Raw genomic sequence first — 24,184 nt, forward strand, 5'->3', positions numbered from 1 at the left:
GGAGAAGGGGGGATGACAAAGGAAGGAATAATAACATTATTTTTGATGACCCACTGTGTACACAGTACGCACAGTGCTTTGCCTATCCTGCCATCATGATAGTAATGGCATCTGCTTACCTGGAGTGTGAAACAGGATATGGGGCGGAAGAGGCTCCTGGCATCCAACATAACTAAACCTTTGGACCTCATAGGTTGAGACTGGTGAGGCAGCAAAGGAGGGGTGGCTGATCGCCATGATCAAGGAAGAGGGGTGGCAGGATCCGATGCCAGAACGATAGGGACACCAGTCTCCAGAACAGAGGTAAGAGGATCAAGCGGGTGCTTTATGGGGAGGGCTATAGTAAAGGGCACCTTACACATATAGGACCATAAGTCCCCTACTGGCGCTGAGCTAAAAGGAGCACAAAAGAAGAGTAAACAAAAGCAGGGCCTGTATTACATTCATACTGCTTATTAATGCATCCATTTAGTGAGGGAAAAGTATTACCAAAGGCATTGCAAAACATCAAACAATGGTCAGTGGGGCGTGCGGTCACCCCTAAAACTGACTTCATCTCAGGATAGTTGAATATGCTTTGTACAGGAGTAACTCTTTGAACCGGGCTGATCCTTTCTAGCAGAGGCGTACAAACTTCACCATTGTACTCTGTCTGCATGTACCAATGTTAATTTACCCCCCGCTATTACACTGTGACCTCCCTGGGAATTAAAAGCCCACTATTTGACTTCACAGAGACAGGCACCTCTTCAATTGGAATCACAGAGCTGGCTTCAGTGATTATATTTAATAGGACCACCCAATGTGCGGATGTCCCCTGATGCAAAATACACAACACAGGGTATATGCAGCAAACTTTCAAACTCCTATCTTAGACATTCTGACATTGGGTTTTCTTTTGGCATGCTTGAGTTCACTCTGTACACTTAGACTTCAAGCGAACAATAGGGACATGCAGGACCACATACATGGTAATGGTGTTTCATATCTTCTTTGAAGCCTACAAAGTAAGTTAGATATGCCTTTATTACTAAGTCCTGGTAAAGCTCTGAGTCTCTATATCATTATATGTGAATGGTATCTCACATTTTGCCAAGAGGGAAAGCAACATCAATGTACACGTTTCGTAGCACTGATTAGAACTCTCAAGCATAACAACTGTCTCTTCCCTCATAAGACACAAGGCATCCACAAGAACGACAACACACATGCATGGCTGCTGGGAACTGCAACTGAACATGGTTGTCTCCATCATGCCACCTAAGTGTCAACAGCAACTAAAAAACACCCATTAACAACAGTAGCCCTTCTCTAGAATCATTTGTACATTCATTTGCTTGATTTGCTCTCCAGCAGGCAGAATCTTTTCAGTAGACAATATTAAACAATCAGAGCAATAGAAAGCATGCATTTAAATTCAGAACACAATGCAGTTTCTGAACCTCATTATAAGACCCGGCCTACAACCAATACAGAGAAGAGATAAGGCCCGCTCTACTCAAAGCTCTTTTAGAAAAAATACTGAGCTGGAAAATAGAAACTTTCACAGGACAGTGTTACATATCAGAACTGTGTGGAACTTGGCCACTGTAGTATCTGGTTTCTGCTTGCACTGTTGCTAGTAGACGGGTTCAGTTCTCACTGTTCCCTTCTCTGAGAGACAGGCTAGGTGAAAAGCTAACAAATGATACATTTTTCAGTTTTTTGTCATGGTTTACACCTTTAGTGAAGTAATAAAACACTGTGAGTCCTGCCAGATCTGAGGTGCTAAGAAGGTCATTACCTGTGAACCTCGTGTGCAGTGCATCTACGGCCTTCAGGTAATGCTGCCTGCAAACCTTTCCCTTATACTTCCTTCACTTTCTACTGTGTGTGCGATGCTGATACATGTGTTCATGCAAGTCTGTAGCACACTCCCTTGACCTCACAGATAACATCACAATACACTGCTCATACCTGACACCCATACCAAAACCCATTTGTGACCATACAGAGCAAACACAGTAACAGCTTACTCAACCAACCAGAAAGTGCTTTGGAGCCATGACAAGAAATAGACAAGTGCTATAGAAATGCTATATACAATATTGGATCCTCTGTCACTATACAATTGTGAACTCCTTCCCTACTGCTGTCTTTTATTCCTTACCACATTGTTCTCCATTTCTGAACCCCCAGGCCCTATCCTTTGAGGGAATCTTGCACATTTTGCATACCTGTTTCATCTAACGTTCACTATGTAAATATTATTGATTCTTTTATACACATTTTCTAATCATCATTTCCTCTCATGAAAGTTATTTTTCAAGTTGTTTTCTTTCAATGACGTGGTTAGTAGTTTCTTTGCTGAAAACATGTCTAGAAAATTAGTAACAACACACCAGTTAGCTGTGAGTCCTTTTAAAGGTCACTTTCAAATTCCAGCCCTATAGACAAGTCCCACTTCAAGGCTTAGCAGTCCCCATATGAATAGTTGTCTTCACACAATTAGCTCCTGTCTGTTTGACCAGACATATCTGCTGTGGCTTTACCCCAAACCTTTTGCCGTCACTCCTCCTGTTTTGCTAAATTAGTTTTTGTTGACTAGGACTCTGCACATGTTACCACTGCTAACCAGCACTAAAGTGCTTGTGCCCACTCCTGTAAACACAGTAACATTGGCTTACACCAAATAGGCATATTTAATGTACTTGTGGGCCACTAGTAAACAGGTATACTATATACCCAGGGCTGGTAATTTAAATGCTGCTAGCGGGCCTGAAGCAATTATTGTGCCAGCCACTTAAGTAGACTTTTAAAATCTGTCTTAGACCTGCCATTGCAGCCTTTTAAACTGCCATTTTGAACTGACAAAATAAACCTTTTGCCAGGCCTAAACCTTCTTTTTTAATACATATATGTCACCCTTAGGATAGGCGCTAAACAGCAGGATGCATCATATTAAAAAAGTTGGACATGTACTTTTAAGTTTTACATGTCCTGGTAGTGTAAAAAACTCTCAAATTCGTTTTTCACTAGTGCAAGGCCTACTTCTCTCATAGGATTACATTATTATATTTAATAAGTGATAATGTCTGTATGGGAGCAGGTAGGATTGTCATGTCTGGTGTTTTAGGCATTGTCTCAGCTCACACACAAAGTACTTCACACTCGCCTATTGTGCCAGCAGACAAATGGGGACAAACGGGGATCAGGGCAGGGAGGCAGGAAATTTCAGACACATCTGCATGGGGCCAAAGTTTCCTCCACTTCAAAGTGAGCACCAGTTATAAAAAAGAGACTCTCAGACCCACTCTTCAGTTCTCTCCTGGACCTATGAATACTACAGAAGAAGTTCTGTTCTTCTACCAAAGCACTGCCCTGCTACCGAAGGAAGACTGGACCGGCACCCTTCATTCCAGGCTGAAGCAATATTCAAGGGGCCGCAGACCGAGATCCAGTTCTAAACTACAGAGACCCAACTGGTCCAGAGGCCTCTCTGCAACTGCCCAGCCGACCTGATCCAACTGGCCCTGCCTGAACCCTGCTGGCCTTTGCTGGAGCGACTTCATTATCCTCAAGTGGTGACTCCCAGGTTGTGGAACATTGGTGTGGTATCAGTTGAGCTCCTACTTGAAGTAAAGGAGAAATTCTAATGTTTTGGGTTCTATACGACAGGGAATGGACCTGTTTGTGCCAAGATCATGCTGCAGGTGCTGACTGCCAATGCAAAGCTCCATGGAACCAGACTCTTTGCACTACAGCTACCACCAGAGATGACCATCAATGTAAGATCTGCACTTCATGCTGCAGCATGGAGAAACCAGGGTGACCACCAATGCAAACCTCCAGTAACGACCGCTTGCAATTCCTGATGGACTTTCAAAGGTAACTTTTTTAGTAGGATCAACCTGGCCCCTGTATCTGACTCCCACTCCATTGAAGTCGGCCTGAACGTTTGACTTTCTTTAGGTCTCACACCACAAGATAACTGCTAGCGCCGCTTTGTGCTTTTAGGCGCTACACATGCTTTAAATCTTTGAAATTGCATATCTCCAGTTCTATTGATTGAATTTTTGTTGCTTTGGTGTCAAATAATTTAGTAAAATGTACGCTATTTTTCTACATTGGTGTGGGATTATTCTTGTGCTGTGTTTTAATTTCCCTTTATTACTGTTTGTGTGCTGCATAAATACTTTGCAGATTGCCTCTAAGTTAAGCCTGACTGCTTTTGTGCTACGTCAACTGCATATTCAGCAAAGGTTAATTTAGTGACTTTGTGGTTTACCCTGACAAGGATTGAAGCTGTTGCTTGAGAATGGTGCTCACCCCCCTCAACCAACAAGTTGACAGCCCAATTTCTCACAATGTCCATGTTGGGTGTCATTACATTCAGCTAAATGGGAATCTTCTACAGGCCAGCAGCTAACCCAGGTTTCGAAATACAACTCCATCCAAAACAGTTTCCAAGCATTAGTCTTCAGCAGGTGACATAGTAGAAGTAAAATAGGTATTAGTGTCCACATAGGACAAATCACAAAACCAGCTGTACTAGTTCTGGAACAATCTCCAGCGGTAATAACACATGTAATATATGAAACCGGCTCTTTCAATGATCCTCTGCAGCTAGCTATACAATGAGACTACGAAGGAAGACTTCCTGTAAAAGTCAGTTCCAATGTTAAGCCGATGTAAAAAATGGCTGTCCAAACATGTTTACAGAAGTATCCTGGCATGCCATTTGCTAAGGACATTCCAACGTATCACGTACCAGTTCTAAAGATAGTGTTCCAAAGCTATGACTTACACAAAGTTGTGTGAAATCTGTTCAGACAGGCCACACAGAGATATTCTTGATATAATAAAATTACAGAAAACATCTTAACTTGAAAAGAGATCGTTTACAAGCATGAACCGCTCCCCACATTCCTTATCACCCTGTTCAACAAACATGCACATGTCACACGGAGTACTGGAAACCACAACAATGGGAAAGGCTTCCAAGAGAGAGCTCCTTTCTCAGGTTCACGCCATATGGAGCTTTACACACCTTTCTGGTCACTATCATTCACTACTTTTTGTTCCAGATCTGGCAAAGCTCATTGCACTTTTTGTAGCATACGCTGATTAGCGTTATCTTATACTTAGGAGAATCAAGAGTATCAGGCCCAAAAATAATGTATATTACAGCCTTATATTTTAAAAAGTGCAACATATATTCTAAAATCACCTTTTAGTGTATGCTGTCCACACAAAACTGCCTATATTATAAAATTGTCATGATGAACACCATCTTCTTCTGGAAAATATTAGTTTAAAGTTTATCTTTTGACTTATGCGAGTCTAAATCAGATAACATTGTTATGTTTCCTAAATATCAAAGATACCATTTCACAACCATCAATACATCATATGTGTAATTGTACAGGGCCATACACACCCTTTGACTGGGTGTACTGGTCTCTTATAAAGCTGGCACTGAAAGCAATCGGTATGGCCCTCATTACATAGCACTAATGATAGCAACTAATGGCTACCCCACAGCCAAGTTTTACTTAATCTGCATGTGTCTGTAGGAATATTCGATTTGCCTGATTTTAAGTTGTATTAATGTGCATCTCAGGGGGGTGTCATGATAGAGAGAAAACTATTTTGGCAAGCCTTTTTTCTAAGGATTTAGTGTCCAAACTCCACAGTATCTTGTTGAATACAAGACACCCAATCAGATCATCCCATATAAATAAATGAGTATATAAATTATACTGAGAAATTTCAAACAAGAAATGGGAAATATGAAGAAGTAGAAATAGAGAAGTCCAAAACCATGTACCTTGCACCAAGTACATTGCATAGGATACACTCTAATATAATATCTAACTCCTGGGGAGGATGTGGCCATCTGGGTACTACTATGCTTGTATTGTAGAAATGCCCCATAACTGTTCCTTTTTGAGAAGAAGTGCCAACACATTAGGTTCCTCTCCGCCTAAAGATTGCTCCAGTAATATTGTTGGAGTTAAGGGCATGTGGCTTTGGGGGAATCCACAAAAGGATTAGATCTTTGATTTGGCAATGTTAACAAGGTGTGGAGTTGACAATAGTATTATTTTGGAAGACGGAAGCCACTCCATCATTAACCCAGTCAGAGAACATGCACAGTTTGACAAAACATAGAATAATGTATTGCACTCTATTTTAGAGAACTTACGACACTTCACCTTCCCACCTAAAATGAGGTCCTGCGACTCTTTACATGAATAGGATTGGGAGTGATATGTCTTCTCTTTGGACACTAGTACATAATGGAAATATTTCTTATTTTCAGGTGAAGTCTGATGGATCTTATTGAAAACTGAATTTGGAAAGCATCTTCCATATGACGTTGTGGAGAGTGTTATTAGTTGGGTTATTTTATTTGTACAGAATATACCTTTGTAGGCAAAAGTTTACCACTTTATGTTTCAAAGATATTGTCAATTATTTTGTTCTTCTGGTTTTGTTACATCTTTTTTACAGTGCTTAAAATGGTAATAAAAATATGGTTCACAAAAAGTCACATGAGGGTTATGGAAGATTTTATGTGAATGCACCAGTATTCACCAGAGTAATATAAGGGCGAAGATACCAGAAGAATGTTTGATTGGCCACTTTTCATGAGGGTCCTGCAAAATGTGCCAATTTTTCTTTGGGTAATTGCTCAATATTATGGCAAAATTATGTGAAATTACACGCAATTATGTGTATGGCTATTCCATCATTTTGCACTATATTTTAGCTTGCATCAAGTTTTGGTGCACAGATGCATTTAAACAGAAGCACCACAAACAACAGCCACTCGAGGTTTGTAGATCTTGTGTGTATGCAGTGAATTCTTACCATGAAAGATTTTCACTTAAGATTAAGAAGCATAATGCGAAATTCACCAAATTACACAAATTCCGCTGGTGTAACTTAAATTTCACACAGGCCTAGTTTTTACAAATAACCATCTAATGTTGTTAAGAATCATTGCATAGGTGAAATCTACCACACAAAATGATTACACCTTTTGCCTATTGTAAGAAACAATTATCACCTAAATTAAGAAAGGAAAGAAAAAGAAAAGCTAAAACTCTATTAGGTGAACTCTAACTTTCTATTGAATTAGTCGGTAAAGATCATGCCTATTATCAAATAGAATATTGTAAATACTGGGAAATTCATAACAACATTGAAATTATCTGTTCTTTTCCAAATTTACATAAATATTATTTGTGAGAGACCCAACTTCCAATAGACCAATAATCCTTCTGCATATTATTGTTTTTTCATCAAAATCTTTTAAGAATTAAGTGAGTATAAAACATATATCATCATCCTCAATGCCATTGTTCCTACGTGCAAATAATGTCACCCTCTTGGCTTCAGCATAGAATTCCACACAGTGGAAACTTGATACAATGGCAACTTACTACAAAACACTATGCAAGAATTAATTAAAAATATCAAAAATAATGATTTGGGGCAAACGTTGGCTTTGCAGACGAGTGAAAAAAAGTTCACCTGGACAGAAACATGTTTATGTACTCACATTATTGGGTTTTATATTGTCTTAAACACTTAATTTGAAGGTCATCTGTTGTTACATTTAAAAGAGCAGAAATATCTAGGGAAGCCATTCTTTTTTTATTGCCCATGTTTGGAGTTGGTGGTACAGCCTGTAGCACTGCAGAATTATGGATTTATTCCACCTACAGTAAAAAAAACTGATTGGTCATGCAGGAATGCAAGTTTAGGAGTTGAGTCATTCAACTCCTAACAGAGAAACATACAATTCTTATAGGGAAGGATATGAGCTGAAGAAAGCTTAAATCCAAAATTAGGCAGTCACCATTAATTATCTGCAATACACAACAAAGCAGAGTCAAGAATTAGTTGAAGTCTGATTCAAAGAAATGGTTGATGTTGATTAAAGTATACTACAAAAGTCTCCTCCTGCTACAATGCATATCAGCAGGCTAGACTTCCAGTGCAAACCGGTACTCACTCATGATACCTCCATTAAAGTAATTGGAGTGTCAAACAGTTGGAGAACCATCCTAAACTGGGTTTGCGCCTACTTAAAGTATGGTTATGGTGGCACAGTTATGAGAGAGTAGTCTAAATGAAAGAAGCATTATTAAGGTATGGATTGACTTATCTTGTTGTGACATATGGGTATTACACCAAAATAAGTTTTATTTTATTCAGGCACAATTTGGTTACTTGTGCCTTGTTATTATATATCCTGCCATATGGTCTGTTTATTAACAATTTGCAGGTGTCGTCTGACCCTGTTCAGACAGCCACAAGGCAGGCAGAGGCTACTGCACCCCAACTGTGCTGGTTGAGAATATTTGCTATCGATCTCCTGGGGTTTGGCCTATTTTAGCTCTGCAAACAGAGCAAACTACAACCCTTTCCGCACTTGACTCCCAGGGTAGCAAAGACGAGTAGTCATAGGCTTCTCAAGGAAGTATTGGAGGGAGGGTAAGAGCACCAAACTCAATAGTCAACCAACAGACACAAAACTTAATTTCGAGTCCAGAGCTTGTCTTGTGGTAAAAGTAAGTATTTAATGAATGAATGAAACATTATTTATATTGCGCAGCTATGCCCAATGGGCGTCAAGGCGCCTAATCCAAATAACGACTGTGAGCGAAAAGAAACAGAGCCTACTGGTAAGCATTGATAAAGAGCCAAGTTTTCAATGACTTCCTAAAGAGGTCAAGGGAGGGCAGTGTTTTGATTTCCAGGGGGAGTGAATTCCACATCAGAGGATCCAGTATGGAAAAAGCTTTGCTCCCCATCTAGCCTTCTTGGCTCTGGGAATTACCAGTCGATTAAGCTCACTTGATCGGAGAAATCTACTCGGAACATATCTAGAGAGAAGTGATCCAAGGGCATCAGCCGGGCCTGCAGTTAAAGCCTTATATGTAAGGCAGAGGAGTTTAAAAGTGATCCTTGAGGGGATGGGGAGCCAGTGGAGGTTCTTCCTCGCTAAGATCATCGAGGCCAGCCAGGGCAAAGCGAGAGCAAACCGCGCTGCCGCGTTTTGTATGACCTGCAAACGCTGAAGCAGGCCCTTGTTGGCCCCGGCGTACACTGAGTTGCAGTAATCAAGCCTTGAGCCAACAAGGGCGATCACCACCTGTTTCCGTGCCTGAGGGGACAGGTAGTGTACGATTCTTTTCAAGGTCTTGATGACTCCCCAACAGGTAGCCACCGTTCTGTTGACCTGAAGCTCCATGGAGAGCTGGGTGTCGAAGATGACGCCTAGGTTCCTGGCAGATTGTGTTGGTGTTGGGCAGCTACCTAAAGAAGGAGGCCACCAATCATCTGACCATATGCCCTGGTCCTTGCCAAAGACCAGGACCTCTGTCTTGTCCCCGTTCAACTTTAGGGAGTTGGCAATCATCCACTCTGCAACAAGTTGCATGCAGGCCCTAAAGTTAGAAGCGGTTTCACCCACAGAGTGAGTCAGGGATACCATAATCTGCGTGTCGTCGGCATACGACACTACCTCCATCCCCTGAGATCTTACTAGTCTTGCAAGTGGGGCCACGTAGATGTTAAACAGGGTCGGACTCAATGCCGACCCCTGTGGCACCCCACATTGCAAAGACTTAGCGGGGGAGAGGTATTCACCTAGCATGACACGCTGCTCTCGTTGTTGAAGAAAGGAGCTCAGGAGACTGAGTGCCGGTCCTTCTACCCCTGTCTCCCTTAACCTAGTTGTTAAAGTAAGGGGAGACAGGGTGTCAAATGCTGCTGAAAGATCCAGCAGCACCAGTACGGTGGTTAGACCCAAATCCACTTTTCTGCGGATGTTGTCCATGACTTTCGTCAAAGCAGACTCCGTGCTATGCAGCTTTCTAAAGCCATGTTGGGACCCGTCCAAGAAACTAGAGGTATCGAGGAAGTTTGAAAGATGGAAATTCAAATGGGTCTCCAACATCTTAGCAGGGGCCGGCAGCAGAGAGATGGGTCTAAAGTTCTTCAGTACTCCAGGGTCCAAGGTGGTCTTTTTCAGCAGCGGCTTCACGATGGCTTTCTTCCAAAGTGACGGGAAGATGCCTTGTTCCAATGCTCCATTCATGACTTCCAGCATCGAAGGAAGAATGATCTCTCTGCAGTTCTTCAGTACTTTCAGAGGAACTGGATCGAGTGGAGATGACGATTTAGTTTTGTCCAACAGGCTATTAAGATCCTCTAGCGAAAGGGCAGGGAAATGATCAAGGGAGTGAGAGGATTCTTTAGTCCAAGCTTCCAGATGTTTACTTTGGGAGAAATCCTCGGCATTAAGCGAGTTCCCCTGCGACTTTAGAGCTATGTAGATATCATCTATCTTTTTGTAGAAAAAGTCTGATATATCATTGCATAGCTCCTGGGAAGCTACTACAGGATCGGGGGCCTGGAGAGAGCACAAAGAGTCCACTATTTTGAAAAGCTCTTTGGAAGATGTTAAAGAACAGGTTAAATTGGAAAAATAATCCTGTTTTTCCTTAATGACTCTCTTTTTGTACTCACGTAGTAGGCTCTTATATCCTTCTCTATCCTTGAGATCCCAGGATTTACGCCACCTACGTTCCTTCTGTCTGCAAGTTTGTCTAAGAAGCCTCAGATCGACGGAAAACCAGGGGGCAGTTGGCTTCTGTCTAGCTGCAGCTTTCAGGGAAGGAGGAGCTAGTTCGTCAGCGGCTCTGGTGATGGCATCAGCAAGTTCTTGGGCCGACTCATCCACCTTCCGCTGAGTTGAAATATGGGCATTGAGAATAAAAGGGGCTACAGCCTCCTTAGTAAAATTTTTGAAGCTCCTTTTGAATTGTTTTTTACCAGAGCCCATAATGGCAACGGGGCAGGAAATGTCTAGAAACAGCGGGACTGCTAAATGGTCAGACCAGGTAATCGGGACCGGTGTCCCAACCCCTAATCTAGGGTCGTTGGAAAAGATTCCGTCAAGGATATGCCCCGCCTTATGAGTCGGGTGGAGAACTCGTTGTACAAAGTCACATGCCTCCAGAGAATTAAGCAGAGAGCAGGTCTCTTTCGAAGTAACATCCTCTAGGTGAAAATTAATGTCGCCCAGAATAGTGAGATGGGGTCTACCAAAATAAGGTTCCAAAATTCTAAAGAGTTCTGAGCAAAAATTAGCTCTAGACCCAGGGGGCCTATAAAGTAGTATGCCAGAAAAGGAGCTCACCGGGGTATGCACAATACAAAAGTATAGCGCCTCAAAAGGATCCGTAGAGATCGATAAGGGTTTTATGGTACATGTGAGAGTAGATTTAAAAAGAATGGCTATTCCACCCCCTCTACAGCGTTCTCTGTCTAACCTTAGAAAGGTGTATCCTTCTGGAATGGCCAGAAGCAGATCATGGCCAGAAGACTCAGTAGCCCACGTTTCTGTAACAAAGATCCAGTCAGGATTCCTTGAACTAACAAAATCGTGAAATCACACAGCAGAGCTAAATATTACACAATTCAATTAAATTAACAAATACAGGTTTGTATCACTGGTTGCGATCTGGTTATGAGCTACACCTCAGCTTCAGTATTCTCTCCCCACCCTGGAGACCATAGTAGTTAGAGTCCAGAGTATTCTGTGGCAGAACCATTGATTAGGCCTAGGTGCAGATTTTGTGACTGGTACCCTCAAGCATTTAGCTGCATAATTTAGTTCAATATTCTAATCTCAGGTTTAGTTTGGGCAGAAAGTCTCAAGTCCTTGTACTCGATTTCCTCAGAGTGCCTATCTGTCCTTTGCTCTGGTCGCAGGTAAAGCCTTGTGCTACCTGCATAATGGTCTTCCCAGATGGGGTGATGTTACGGGTGTAGCCCCTACCTTCTATCCTCAAGGCACTCTCTCTTAGACACCAGTGTCAATGGGCAATTACAGTATGTCAGATCTTCTATATCTCTCTGATGGCACAGCTTCTTCAGAAGTTGCTGCCTCCCTGGATCAGCAAATTCGACTTAGAGGCAACACATCTGCTTTCCTTCTGGTGTTGGCAGTAATAGCACCAGCATTGGCCTGAAGAGGCAGCCACGGCTATTGTCATACTTCCTAAATTGAATTCTTCAGGACACTTCCCATGCAGAACCTAACCATGTGTATTTTCTTTTTTTACTTTTTATTGTTCCAATTTGGTTTTTGTGAAACGTTATTCTTATATAAGCTTTTTCCTATTGTGAAAGCCTTTTGTTGAAAGAACTGATAAATAATAATTATATACTTGAACTATTTGATAGCAATTTTGCTCATGAAATTACGATAGATTTTCCTATCTTTAGTGCATTCAGGCTCAGCTTTGGTAGACAATACTCTTTGAGCTTTGTCACACACTAACTCAGTAAAGAGCCATGGGTACTTCAAGCAGCATTTTTTTCACATACAGTCAGGGACATTTGGATTAAGGGTGTTGTAGTAGCTCAGCTAGTGAGCATTAAGCCTCAAGTTACTCTTCTACCCCTGATCAGACAGCGACTTTTTGGGCTAAAACGTTTCATGAAATTTCAAAGATTTGGCACTGAGGAAAGCTTGCAATATTAGCTACAAGTCGAGCATTGATAATTAAGTTAACTTTTGGTATGATGCCTTTTGACAAGGGGAATCGAAAGTCGCCAATAAGACCATGCATATTCATAAACCAACAAAGGCCCCATTTCATGTTGGTCAGTAACACAGTGGCGGCTCGCATATGGCGTGCTGCGGGGTGGTGTGGCAGCGCGGGGGAGGGACAGGCTGGGGAAGTAGTAAACTCAGACATACGACGGAACAGAGGAAAGTAATACTTTTTTTTAAATTATTGACCAGAGCAACAAGGACAATAATCCAAAAAATCATCTTTGATCAAAACAGATTAGTCGCGATAAAACCGTGCCTGAAAATCTTATTAAATACATGATAACAATACATAAATAGATATTGGCGAATCGTTCAATTGATGTAATACAGCCGTAAAAAGATCTAATCACAAATTAAAAAACAGATTCCTACCGCAAGCTGGCCAGCAGTGTTCTCCCCATATACATTTAAATTGTTCTCTCCCCATTTTGCAAATAGCCATCTAGAATAAAATCTCCTGGGTTTCTAAAAAGCTAAAGTGCAACAGTCGACCTGGCAACAATACGGTCTTAAATTTCGAGAGCAACTAAGTATTTCCAAGTCGCAGTAAACCTTTTGGTTGCCCCCACACACATTGCATAAGCTGCTTCAAAGGTCCTGGTATGCTTCATCTTTTTTAACCATTTCTCATATGAAGGCGCTTCTGCCAAACTCAAATTTTGTAGAATTAAGGAGCGGGCAACAAGAGTTGAGATAGCTAAAAATGTCCCCTCTGATTTTGACGGATTAGCCCCCGCCTCATTATACTAAAGAGGGCCTTCGCTGATAGTTCAAGCGATTTCTGGAGTGCCCGATTTATGGCTGCAAAGATCCTGTCCCAAAACACCCCTAGTTTTGAACAGGTGAAAAATATATGTCTCCATCGCCCTTTGCCTTCAGTCAGACAACGAAAACATTTATTCTCCACCTCAGGATAGATCTTGTTCAGCACCTTGGGGGTAAAGTTAGCCATCCAACAGGACAAAAACGCCATTCTTTTAAAATTGGTGGCTCCTAAAGCCCTACTACCTACCAGGAATAAGGCCTGCCACTCCCAACTAGAGAAGGAACATTGAGTGTCCAGGATTACTCACTCCAGAAACTTCTCAACGAACGGTGACTTGTTTTGGGTGTGCAGCAGCCGGTACCAGTTGCCCACCCCCCTAATATTTACTCTAAATAACGCAGTCGCCAATTTAGTTGGAGCACCTCAAGATAAAAGATTATATTTGTTCACAAAATAAACAAATTGTAAATATTCGAAAAAGACGGGCTTGTTGTGATCACGACATCCAACCTGCACTTCTTACCAGGTTATCACTCTTTCCTGAATAATAAAATGCCCCAATTCTTCCAAACCACAATACTTTCAAATCTTGAGATGACAAGAATAACATGAAGGCCCAAACGTTTACACTCGCTCAACTTTAATGCGTGAAGCTCAGAAAACCCACTTTGTTTAAAACAAAACTGTAATCTACTAGAAAATTCCAGGAGAGTTTTGTATCTGGTCTTTTTGGGAAGTTTTGAAGTTTTAAGAAATGTTGCGGTGTGCGAGCCAGCTTCTTGTATCATCCTTTCTAAAAACAAAAGTTATCTAATAGCCCTGTACTGGACAATAAGCACGCTGTTAAATCCAAAATCGCCAACTCATAATATGTTCGACTATGCAGTAGTACCAACCCACCTAAATACGTGTCAAGTTGTAACACTGGGAGTCTGACTCTGGAAGCCTTCTTGTTCCATACAAACAACCTGATCATAGATTCAAGCCCCTTAAGATAGCTAATATTAATCTTAATTGGTATGTTAATGAACAAAAAAATTAAGAGAGGAAGTATAGACATCCTTATAAGTGCAACCCAACCTATCAGGGTTAACAGAAGACGTGACCACTTAACCAATAATTTTTTTATTTTTCACCCTGTCGCCTCGTAGTTCAATTTAAATAGCTGCCCATATTGACTTGTAACAAAGATCCCTAGATTTCGTATAGGATTTGATCTAAGGGCCTGCTGTTTCAAATTTACAGGGAGAAAGTCCATACCGGTATTCAAAGTTAAAATCGTAGTTTTATTTTGGTTAATTGTATAGCCCCCCATGAGTTCAAATTGGCTAAATTCGGCTAGGGTCCAATCCAAATTCTGCCTTTCAGGGTTGAGATATAAAATAACGTCATCAGCGAACAACTTTAATTTTCCATCCCCTAGATCGGGGCTTGGATATCTGCGTTACCTCAGATTTTAATGGCCAAGGGTTCTATAAAAACGTGAATAATAGGGGTGATAGAAGACACCCTTGTCTGGTCTCTCGATTGATATCTACAGACCCTACTTGGGTTGCGTTAATCACCAGCTAAGCCTGAGCCCCCTGATAGATGTTCCTAAGCATCATTATGACTTGAGAAGGAACACCAAACCTACCCAGACCGTAGAATAGGTTGTCCCAATTAACCAGGTCAAACACTTTTTCAGCGTCAACCATCATAATACAAGCCGGCGTCTAGTTGATGCTAAAATAATCAAGCGCTTGAATCAAAAACCCGGTATTGGAAGACATTGACTTCCCAGCAACAATCCCCGACTGGTCACCATGAACCACTTCCTGGGCTAGTGTGGTAAATCGCTGTGCCCAGATCTTCAACAAAATCTTTTAATCAGCGTTCAAAAGACTGATTGGTCTATATGAATTAACATTATTGAGGTTCTTGCCTTTCTTCACAAAACTAACCACAATCGCCCTCTAGAACTCAGGGGGGACTCTACCTCCGGCCTTTACATAATTAAAATGTTTCATCAAAAAGGGGGTCAGCTCATTAGCTAATACTTTATAGAATTCAATAGGCAGTCCGTCTTCACAGCAAGCTTTCACTCCAGCAATAGACTTTAAGACTGCCGAACTCTCTGCTGGTAAAATATCACGTTGCACCCTGTCCACTAAGCTATTGGAAAACCTCGGAAGTTCTACCCCTGCTAAATATTCATGTATCACATCCTGGCTAACCATATATTTAGTGGTATAGAGCTGCTGATAGTGTTCTGCAAAGACACGAGCGATCCCCTTAATATCAGTCACTACTAAACTGGTCTTGGGATCTATTAATTAGGGCGGCTTCTTGTCGTGTCTTGGTAGACCCCACTAGAAGTTTACCGACCATCTGGCTTTTCTCATAAACACGATGTTGCTAGGTTCGTGAACTGTAAATTTCCTCCACAACAAAATAATCCCTCAACGCCTACTTCGCTTTTTCCCACTGGCCCCATAAGGTGGAATTTCGCAGACTTGAGGCATCTTCGACCGCTAACTGTAATTCCGCTATTTTCATGCTTTGAATTTTCACCTGCGCTGCGGAAACGGCCATTATTTGTCCGCGAACAGCCGCCATGAGTCCACCCCATACTAAAAATAGTTCAGCCGACCCCTTGTTTCTTTAAAAAAAAAGCGAATATCCACTCTTTAAATCCTTCTACCCATTGAAGATCTTGGAGAAGGAGGCGGTCCATCTGCCTCCTCCCATCCCTAATTTCTAATTCCAATCTAACACAGGAGTGGTTCAAAAATGCATTCACACCGATTTCTGCTTCTACAAGGTCTAGGGAACGAGATGTTAAAAAGAAATATATTTGTGAAGCTGTCTGACATCGGCAAGATAGGCAAGGATGATATCGAAAATAAGGTGATTAACTTTTCGCCATGAGTCAATTAGCTGAAGATCGTGTATTAAAGCCTCAAAGACTCTTTTAGTCTTTGGCTTCAGCTATTTCTTGTTTTTGTTTGAGGTGTCTTCTCTCAAATCTTGGATGTACTTAAAATCCCCACCTAAAACAATCTGACCGGGGACCCCGATAAGAAGTTTATGTAACGTTGACATTACAGATGGATCGTCCATAACTGGACCATTGTAATTAATAAAATTAAATATACTCCTGTTTATCCTCGCCATGAGCCATATCCACCTTCCCTGGGGATCTCTCTTAACTTGGACAAATTCCCAGGCCATATCTCTACCGAATTGAATGGCTACCCCTCTCATCGCCACCCCTGCTGAGGCAAAAAGAGCTTTAGAAAACACCCCCGGGATGAAAAGCCTTGGTGAATTTGTTTTTAAATGGGTTTCTTGGATGAAGTGGACTTGAGGCCTTAACGTGGTGAGCCATATTATAAGCCCCCCATATTTTTGTCTATTTAACATTCCATTAGCATGTTGCTATATAATGCAACACCTTCTAGCTGTATTCATGTTTCCAATATATCCAGTAAACATTGTGGATCAGACTCCTATTCCAATCATCTAAGTTCTGTTTGCATCTGCTCTTTTTACTGCCATAATCCCAAAGCCCCCACCCCAAACCCCATAAACCCCTCCCCCCCAAGAAATGTGGTAGACCCCGCAGTCCACATCTCTCCCCCCTAATTCACTATGAGGTACCCTGGACCTGCACCCTGGGTAACCTACCCCCCACACAACAGTGAAAACCCTAAAAATCAATAGAACCCACAAATTAATTTTAAAGTGGAGATCTCTTTCAATAATTCCTGGGCTTCCTCAATGTGTGAGAACATATGGAATGTCCCTCTTACCAGCACCCTAATCTTTGATTGCTGTGCAATAGAAGCATAGAAGCCTGCGCCAATGAGCTTTACAGAGATACAAAAGTTTCACAAACTCTTTGCACCTACGAGCAGCCACCACAGACATATCTGCAAAAATCTGACATTTAGTCCCATCATTAATAGAAAATTGTCCCTGCTGAATTGCCTTAGCCAGAATGTTCTCTTTCACGTGGTAATCAGCAAAGTTAGTCAAAATAGTACGAGGGAACTTAGAATTAGGTGGGAGGTGAGCTGGGATGTGATGTACCCTGATTAATGTTAAATCTCCAATGAATTCAGGGAGCACCTTGTGCTTAATAAATGATTTGACCCATTGAAATGTATTTGCGCCCTCACTCCCCTCAGGTACCCCAACAATCCGAAGATTTGAGCGGCATGAATGGTTCTGCAATTCTTCAAGTTTGTTCTCGAGAGCTATTTTATCTTCCGTTGCAGAGTTGACTTTCTGAGGCATGGAATTCATCTGGTCTTCTAGCTGAGCAATCCTCAATTCGGCTTCTTGAATTCTTATGGGGAAGCCAGCCACTGCCTCTTCGATTTTTCGGAGCCGAAGATGTAGGGCAGCTATCTCGGTCCCTTGTGATTTCTTCATGTCTCTGATCTCATCCAATACGAGATTAAGCATGGTCTTAATTTCTAGCTGTTGCGTATTAGCTCCTCTAGTTAGTGATTCGGGAACTTCTTGTTGTGATTGACTATCCAACCTGGACGTCTGCCCTGGCAGTTCTATGCTGCCATAATTCAGTGTCCTCAGAGGTACCTGAGACTGTGGGCCACCCTCCAACTGCTGTTTTAAAGAGTTTTCAACAGAGGGAGACTGATCAAGGAACGAAAGCCGGGCTGATGGAGCCAGTGGACTTGTTTGGTAGATCACCAGTTGACCCTCCTCTGGTAAAATTCATGTGGCAGCCAAAAGTGCCAGGCCGGGACCGGGACCCGGAGAGGTGGGGATATATACGACGTCTGTAATGAATCAATTGTCGCTTCTTCTGGTGCTACAACCAAAGCCACGTTTAATTGTGGTGAAGCTTGAGCAGTAGTAGGCTGAGTGTTTTTTTTCACGAATAATGGAAAGTCTTTAGGGTTTTTTAACTCAGCTTTTGTTTTCACTGGCACTATCGTTGGTTCACTAATCTGCACCTTCTCATCAGTGATGGGACCCTCCATTAAATTCGAACCAGAGGGGTCCTCCCCCCTCTGCTGTGGCTCTGACAGATCCTCCTCGGAGCTCTCAGAGCTTGAGTTCAAACCCGGCCAGGTTGCTTTATTCCCCGCTCTATTCGAAGACTGTGTCAATCTTGCTTGGGCTAAACGTTTTGTAGATTTCAGACCAGCTGCAGCATCTATTTTGGCAATTGCATTCCCTGGCTTTAAATGCTTCCCCATCTCTCCTTAAATGCAGGAACCTGTGTGTCAGGGAAGCGGTAAAAAAGCAGGCTATCTATACGCGCTGGCCCAAGTCTTCTTTACTGTCAGCAGTTAAATTAATTGTGCACCAGTTATCTATCAACCTCCAAAACTCAGGTTCCTCATACACCACTGATCCCAGTGTCAGTTTTCCGCTTCCTCAGCTCAGCTCAGCCCACTACGTTTCCTCCAAGCATTAAGCGCACATTGTCACCTCACCTCGCAACAGCAGCAGAACGATTCCACTCCACCTAATGTCCTGCCGGCACCCTGGGTCAGCATCGGTATCTCCACTGGTTCTCGCCTCAAACCATCCACCTTGCCCTGCGCCGAGACAAATTCCAAACTCAGCGAGCTCCCAGAATCTTATTTTAGGGAGAGAAGTCTTCCTTTATGCCAGCTGTCTGCATTCCACTTTCGGCGCCTGACTTGGCACCGCTCTGTTCCACACTTGCCAGGTGCGCATTCAGCGTTCGATGTTTCGGTCACCTGAGGCTAGGCAGAGGTGGGGATCTCCGCAGCCATCCTTTCTCGAATGTTCCATCCACCAAAGTAATAACTACTTTCCTCCATTCCTTCGTATGTCGGAGTTTACTACTCCCCCATCCTGCCCCTTCCCCCCACACCGCCCCGCAGCACACCCTATGCGAGCCGCCACTAAAGTAATACCTCAGTACTGTTTACATCCTCGAAACTGTCGATTTCACAGGTGCCAGAAATTGCTGGTTGAAGTAATATCGCAGGTTCTCCGAGTTGCCCCTTGAACATGCCTGCAGATGGGGAATTACCAGAGCATCAGAGTTACCCCTACCAAACTGTGGTTGGCAGTTCTCATTTTATGGTCGTTTCCTGACATTTCACCAGCTTTTATGTGGTGAGATGTGCGGTTAAGACCTGGGAGTGCAGCATTGTCATTTCTGAGTCATGCACAACCTGCCATATCAGTAGGAAAGCCTTTTGAAATAAGAGCCTAGGAATTTCTCAACGAGACACGGCTTATCTCTTCACCAAGTTACAACTGCAACAAGTTGCTGTGTCACAAAGCCATTTAGGATGCACGTTTTATAATACAAAGAGAACATAATAGGCACTTACACCAGAATAGAAAGGTTCACCAGATACGCAGATGACATCCTGCTCCTGGATCATCAAAATATCTTTGGCTAAGTGCAGTCGCACTTTGAAAGGCTCTTGATTACCATCCTGCAGCAAACAAATCCCCGTCTTTGTCTGTAAGAGCGGAAAAGAAAGACACAACTGCATTACAGATGAAACTTCAATCGTTCAAAAAATGTCCATTTACAAAAGAGAATTTTGGTGCCATGAGATGCCAGTCTCTAAGTAGAAATCCACAGCAGACCAACAAATATTAATAGAAGAAATGATTACATTTTCATCAGTAGTACAAAGAAAAAAAATGCCTGCATTTGGAAATGAAGATACAGGCATAACATTGACAATTATAGTTTGATGATCAACACAACTTAGGCTCAGGTTAGTAAAAAGAATTTAAAATTAAATTTGTTTCAGTATGTGACCAGGCTTGCAGTACCAAGACGGTAAGACAGTACCCGAAAGCAGAACTTTGGGGGTTAATATACCCACACACCCTTTGAGAACACTACAACGACTTCTGGTTTGGACTGGTGGTTTAAATAGGCCGGTACTCACTGGTACGGAGTACCTGCACTTTTTCATTTTCTCCCCTTGGGTATTGGAACATTTTCTCAGACAAAGAGGGTACAGGTACTCATAGGGACCTGGCTCCGACATAGGTGGTGCTATGCTCATTGTGGCACATTCTTTAAAGCGTGCCTCTCAACCAGGGAGGAAGCCTGGGCTATCTGGTACAAGAGTGCCTAAACAGTGGCTCTTTTCTCCAGGGCACAGCGATCTACCTGTGCCACTGTGGATAATCGGAGTAGTGTAGCTGGGAGGGGGGTGTTTCCTTCATTTTTGCGTCTTATCCAGTCGGTGACTGTAAAACCTAATAGGCGGCAGTGTTAGCCGCATTGTTCACGCAGTACAGCTTTATAGCATGCCCTTTGTTTTAAATGCCTGAAAATCATCCCCCATCAGCAGTTTAAATTAATGGGTTTGCTTGAAAAAATAATACCTACCCTTACCACCAATTTCACCAAATAAATACATGTTTATTTTTAAACATTTTACAACAAAGCATTTGGCAACAAGACAAATGTGATACTAACTTTATTCTGGCTTGCTTAACTGATCACAACAGCCTGCGTTTCAATTATCGGCAAACCCATGGTACAATGGCACTTTAGTAACTCTGGTAGCTAATGCACTTTGCTTGAAAGTTCAGTGTGCTTTCTACTCAAAGGTTCAACTTAGCTTAAAATTGCATGGAGGTTCGATGTGCCAGCTGTAAAGCACAACATGAAGATGCAAATGTCATATTTGTTTTATATGTAGATAGCTCATTTGGTGACTGTTTCTTTGCAGAAATTCTTGTGTTACATGCAGGTCACAATTTAAAATGTAAAATCTTTGGCATATAGCTTAGTGACCTATGATCCTGCATCAAGGAAATGCATGCAAATTACAAGGCGTAGTTTAGAATCTTGCTGGTTTTCCTCAATATTTTGTTATTCTAAGGTTGCTAAAAAAGGGTTTCTTTGGTTAAGAATAAACACTTAATAATAAGTGCCATATAAATGGTTATTAGTGTAATAATCCATTGACAGATACAACAGACATTCTTACAATGCATGCAGATTTCTTGTATACAAAGCTTAGAACGGTAAAATACCAAGTCCTGCCCTTTGTCCTGCTCTAAACACTTCCCCTAAGAACACCCCAGACTCCACCCCAGGACACCACTCCGTTTGGTGAGTACGTGCACTTATGTATTTCCATTGAAAGCTCTGGTTGGGACACACCTTGGATAGCATTCATCTCACAACCTATTTCAAACAATACCCTGAAGGCTTTTGGGTCCAGTATTGCCTGATTTTATTTCAAATTTCTTTTTGCTTCACAAGTTGCATTACACATCCTCTGAACAGACATACTTTCTTATCTGTAACTCATAATGTATAGAGGGAATTTTAGCTGAGGATTAAGGCTATGAAGAAAGCCTTTTGATCCCTTCTGGGACTTTGGTACAAGGCCGAAACATATCTACCTTCTTAGAGGTTGAAATATTAACCTACCATCCGGTACCCTCAATAAAATTATCTTCCCATGTTGCAATTTTTAACTCACACACCATTTTTATCTGATCATATTTCTCCTCTGTGTTGGAGTACAGGATAGTGTATTTACTCAAAGGGGCATATTTACAAGAGCATTGCGCAACGTCGCTTTTTCTGACGTTCCGGTGGTGCACAGCCCAGCTCCATATTTACAAAGTGGCATTAAGCCACTTTGCGTGGCTTAACGTCACCTTAAAAATATAGTTCCCTTTCATGCAGGTATCTTTCTGAAAGGGGCAGGCAATGGGTGTTCCTTTGGGTGTTCCAACACAACACTGTTAGAAAGTTGCCCTTTTTGGCCTGTTCACCCCCATTTTTTGGTGCTTAATGGAACTGGTAGTAGCTGACTCTGACTGTGTCCTGAGCTCTGCTATTCAGGTTCAGGGCCAGTGCTAAGTTAAACACAAACACATACATTGAGGTACCCTTATAATTGGCATGTCCTACTTTATAAGTCTCTAGTAGATAATAGGGCCAGGGGATAAAAACTATCTATAAGTCCCTAGTATATAATAGGGCTTTGTTAGTTTAGAGGTCCACAGCCTTTGTTACACTTGCATATGTGCACTGCTCAGAGTCTGAGGTCATTTTAAAAGCAGCTCTGTGTTCAAGCACTGCTTTTAAAAGTAAGGTTCAGTGCAAACACGACTTTGGTGGTATGGCCACTTTAAAAGAGATGATCTACCTTAGTCTTACATTGTGGGTACCCCCAAGCTCTCCCGTAGGTGTTCAAGGTGTGGAGGCATGTGTGGGTCCCGGAGTAGTGTGCTACTCGCCGAAAAAGCGCTTCGATGCCTCGTTAGGGGTAGTAAGCGCTATATAAATGCAATTACAATTACAATACAATATGTTATGGATGCATAACTATTGCTACGAGAGTGTGGAAAATTTAATTTTAAGACTAAAAAGAATGGTATTGATAAATCCAACAACTTGGCATTGCTGAATTTATCATAACTCAGAAAATAAGTTATACGACTTTCTTTTCTGTAAGCCAAAATCCAGCCTCTAGCACTCTTCCCTGATTGGTCATCCCTGAGGGGATTAACCAGCCTGCCTTTATTAGGTGATAAGTGGCCTGGCTGGGCAGAGGCTATCTGATCGAGAGAGAGCTCTGTAGTGCACAGGAAGGCCAAAGCAGGGAGTTGGGACATTAAGTATCAGCCTCAAAGGAAGAACAGGTCAAGCAAGCCTGTCAGCCATGGCCACCCTCTCTCCCTGCCAGATGGTAGGCTTAAGGAAGGAATTCAGAGATGTGAGTGTGGGGAGTTCATGGAAATAAGCCATACTCTGAGTTTGGTTTAGTTAGCTCTAATTGCGCTGCTGACATTTCAGCCTTGATGGATTTTGAGAGACTAGTGCTCTCTGGGACAAGACTATGCCACACTTTGGAGGAAGTTGTTATGCCTTGGGGTGTTGCCCTGCACCTTGCTGTACTTGAGTGCTCCTCTGGTTGTCACCAGAGAACACTAGATAATGTGTGAGAGGTGCAGAGCCTCTCAGTCTTGTTCCCTGAAACTACAAGAAGGAGGATTGTCCTGCTTGAATCCTGATCTCTACACAAGGGCCAACCTGGTGAAGACAACACCTGCTACACTATCTGGGACTACAGCTCTGAGGACTTTGCCGTGCTTCAAGAAGGAGTAAGGAGCGTACTCCCTGCAGCTACAGGTTAACAGAGTTTATCTCACCCTTCTTCAACCAGAGTCCCCCTCCTGGAGTGCGTCCAGTGCAGTTTTAGGGGTTTGACCAAATGCATTGTGGGAAGTAAAGTCCAGGCCTGCCAAGGACCATCTAGGAGAATCCAGACCCTTGGATTTGTGTTTTGGGTATTTGGAACCCACCAGAAGACCTTCTGGTTGGACCTCCAGAAGTTCAGGAAGGTTTGGAAAACTATATGAAAAATCTCCAGCCGGTGACTGACCCGATCGGTAGAGCCAAGCTGGCCTCCTTCAACCACGACCCGGCCCGGACTCCAGGTCCATCCCACTGAAGAGCTCCAGAGGTCTGACTTCCAGAGTTCGACCGGGTGCTCCTTGAAAGTCAAGCCAGCGAACCCTCACCGGATCCGTACTGGTGGAGGGCAGCAAGGCCCTCAGCTGAAAAAGCTCCAGAGAAGTTTCTAAGTCCAAAGGTAAACTTTTGACCGAGGCCTACGGCGTTGGGTATCCGAGTGGGGCTCCATCGTGGTTGGCTTCAAACTTTGGCTTTTTCCCGGTCAAGCGCGACCAGATGTCCAGAAGTGGAGCTATTGGTTTCTAAGCACTGGAAAGTGTTTATTCTTTACAAATTCATATCTCTCGTTCCCTTGATTGGATTTTCATGGTTTTGGTGTCAGATA

General features: G+C 42.5%; 1 protein-coding gene across 1 annotated transcript in view; it reads right to left on the minus strand.

Moving 5' to 3' along the window:
- The window catches only part of SNTG1 (syntrophin gamma 1), a 2,687,950-nt gene that overhangs the window by 1,653,049 nt on the left and 1,010,717 nt on the right, over nt 1–24,184 (minus strand). Inside the window, exon 5 of the mRNA XM_085605648.1 lies at nt 19,721–19,855. Within this exon, the coding sequence (XP_085461774.1) occupies nt 19,721–19,855 (135 nt within the window). The remainder of the gene's footprint in view (nt 1–19,720; nt 19,856–24,184) is intronic.

Source organism: Triturus cristatus, chromosome 5_1, assembly GCF_964204655.1.
Source record: "Triturus cristatus chromosome 5_1, aTriCri1.1, whole genome shotgun sequence".
Taxonomy (NCBI): Eukaryota; Metazoa; Chordata; class Amphibia; order Caudata; family Salamandridae; genus Triturus; species Triturus cristatus.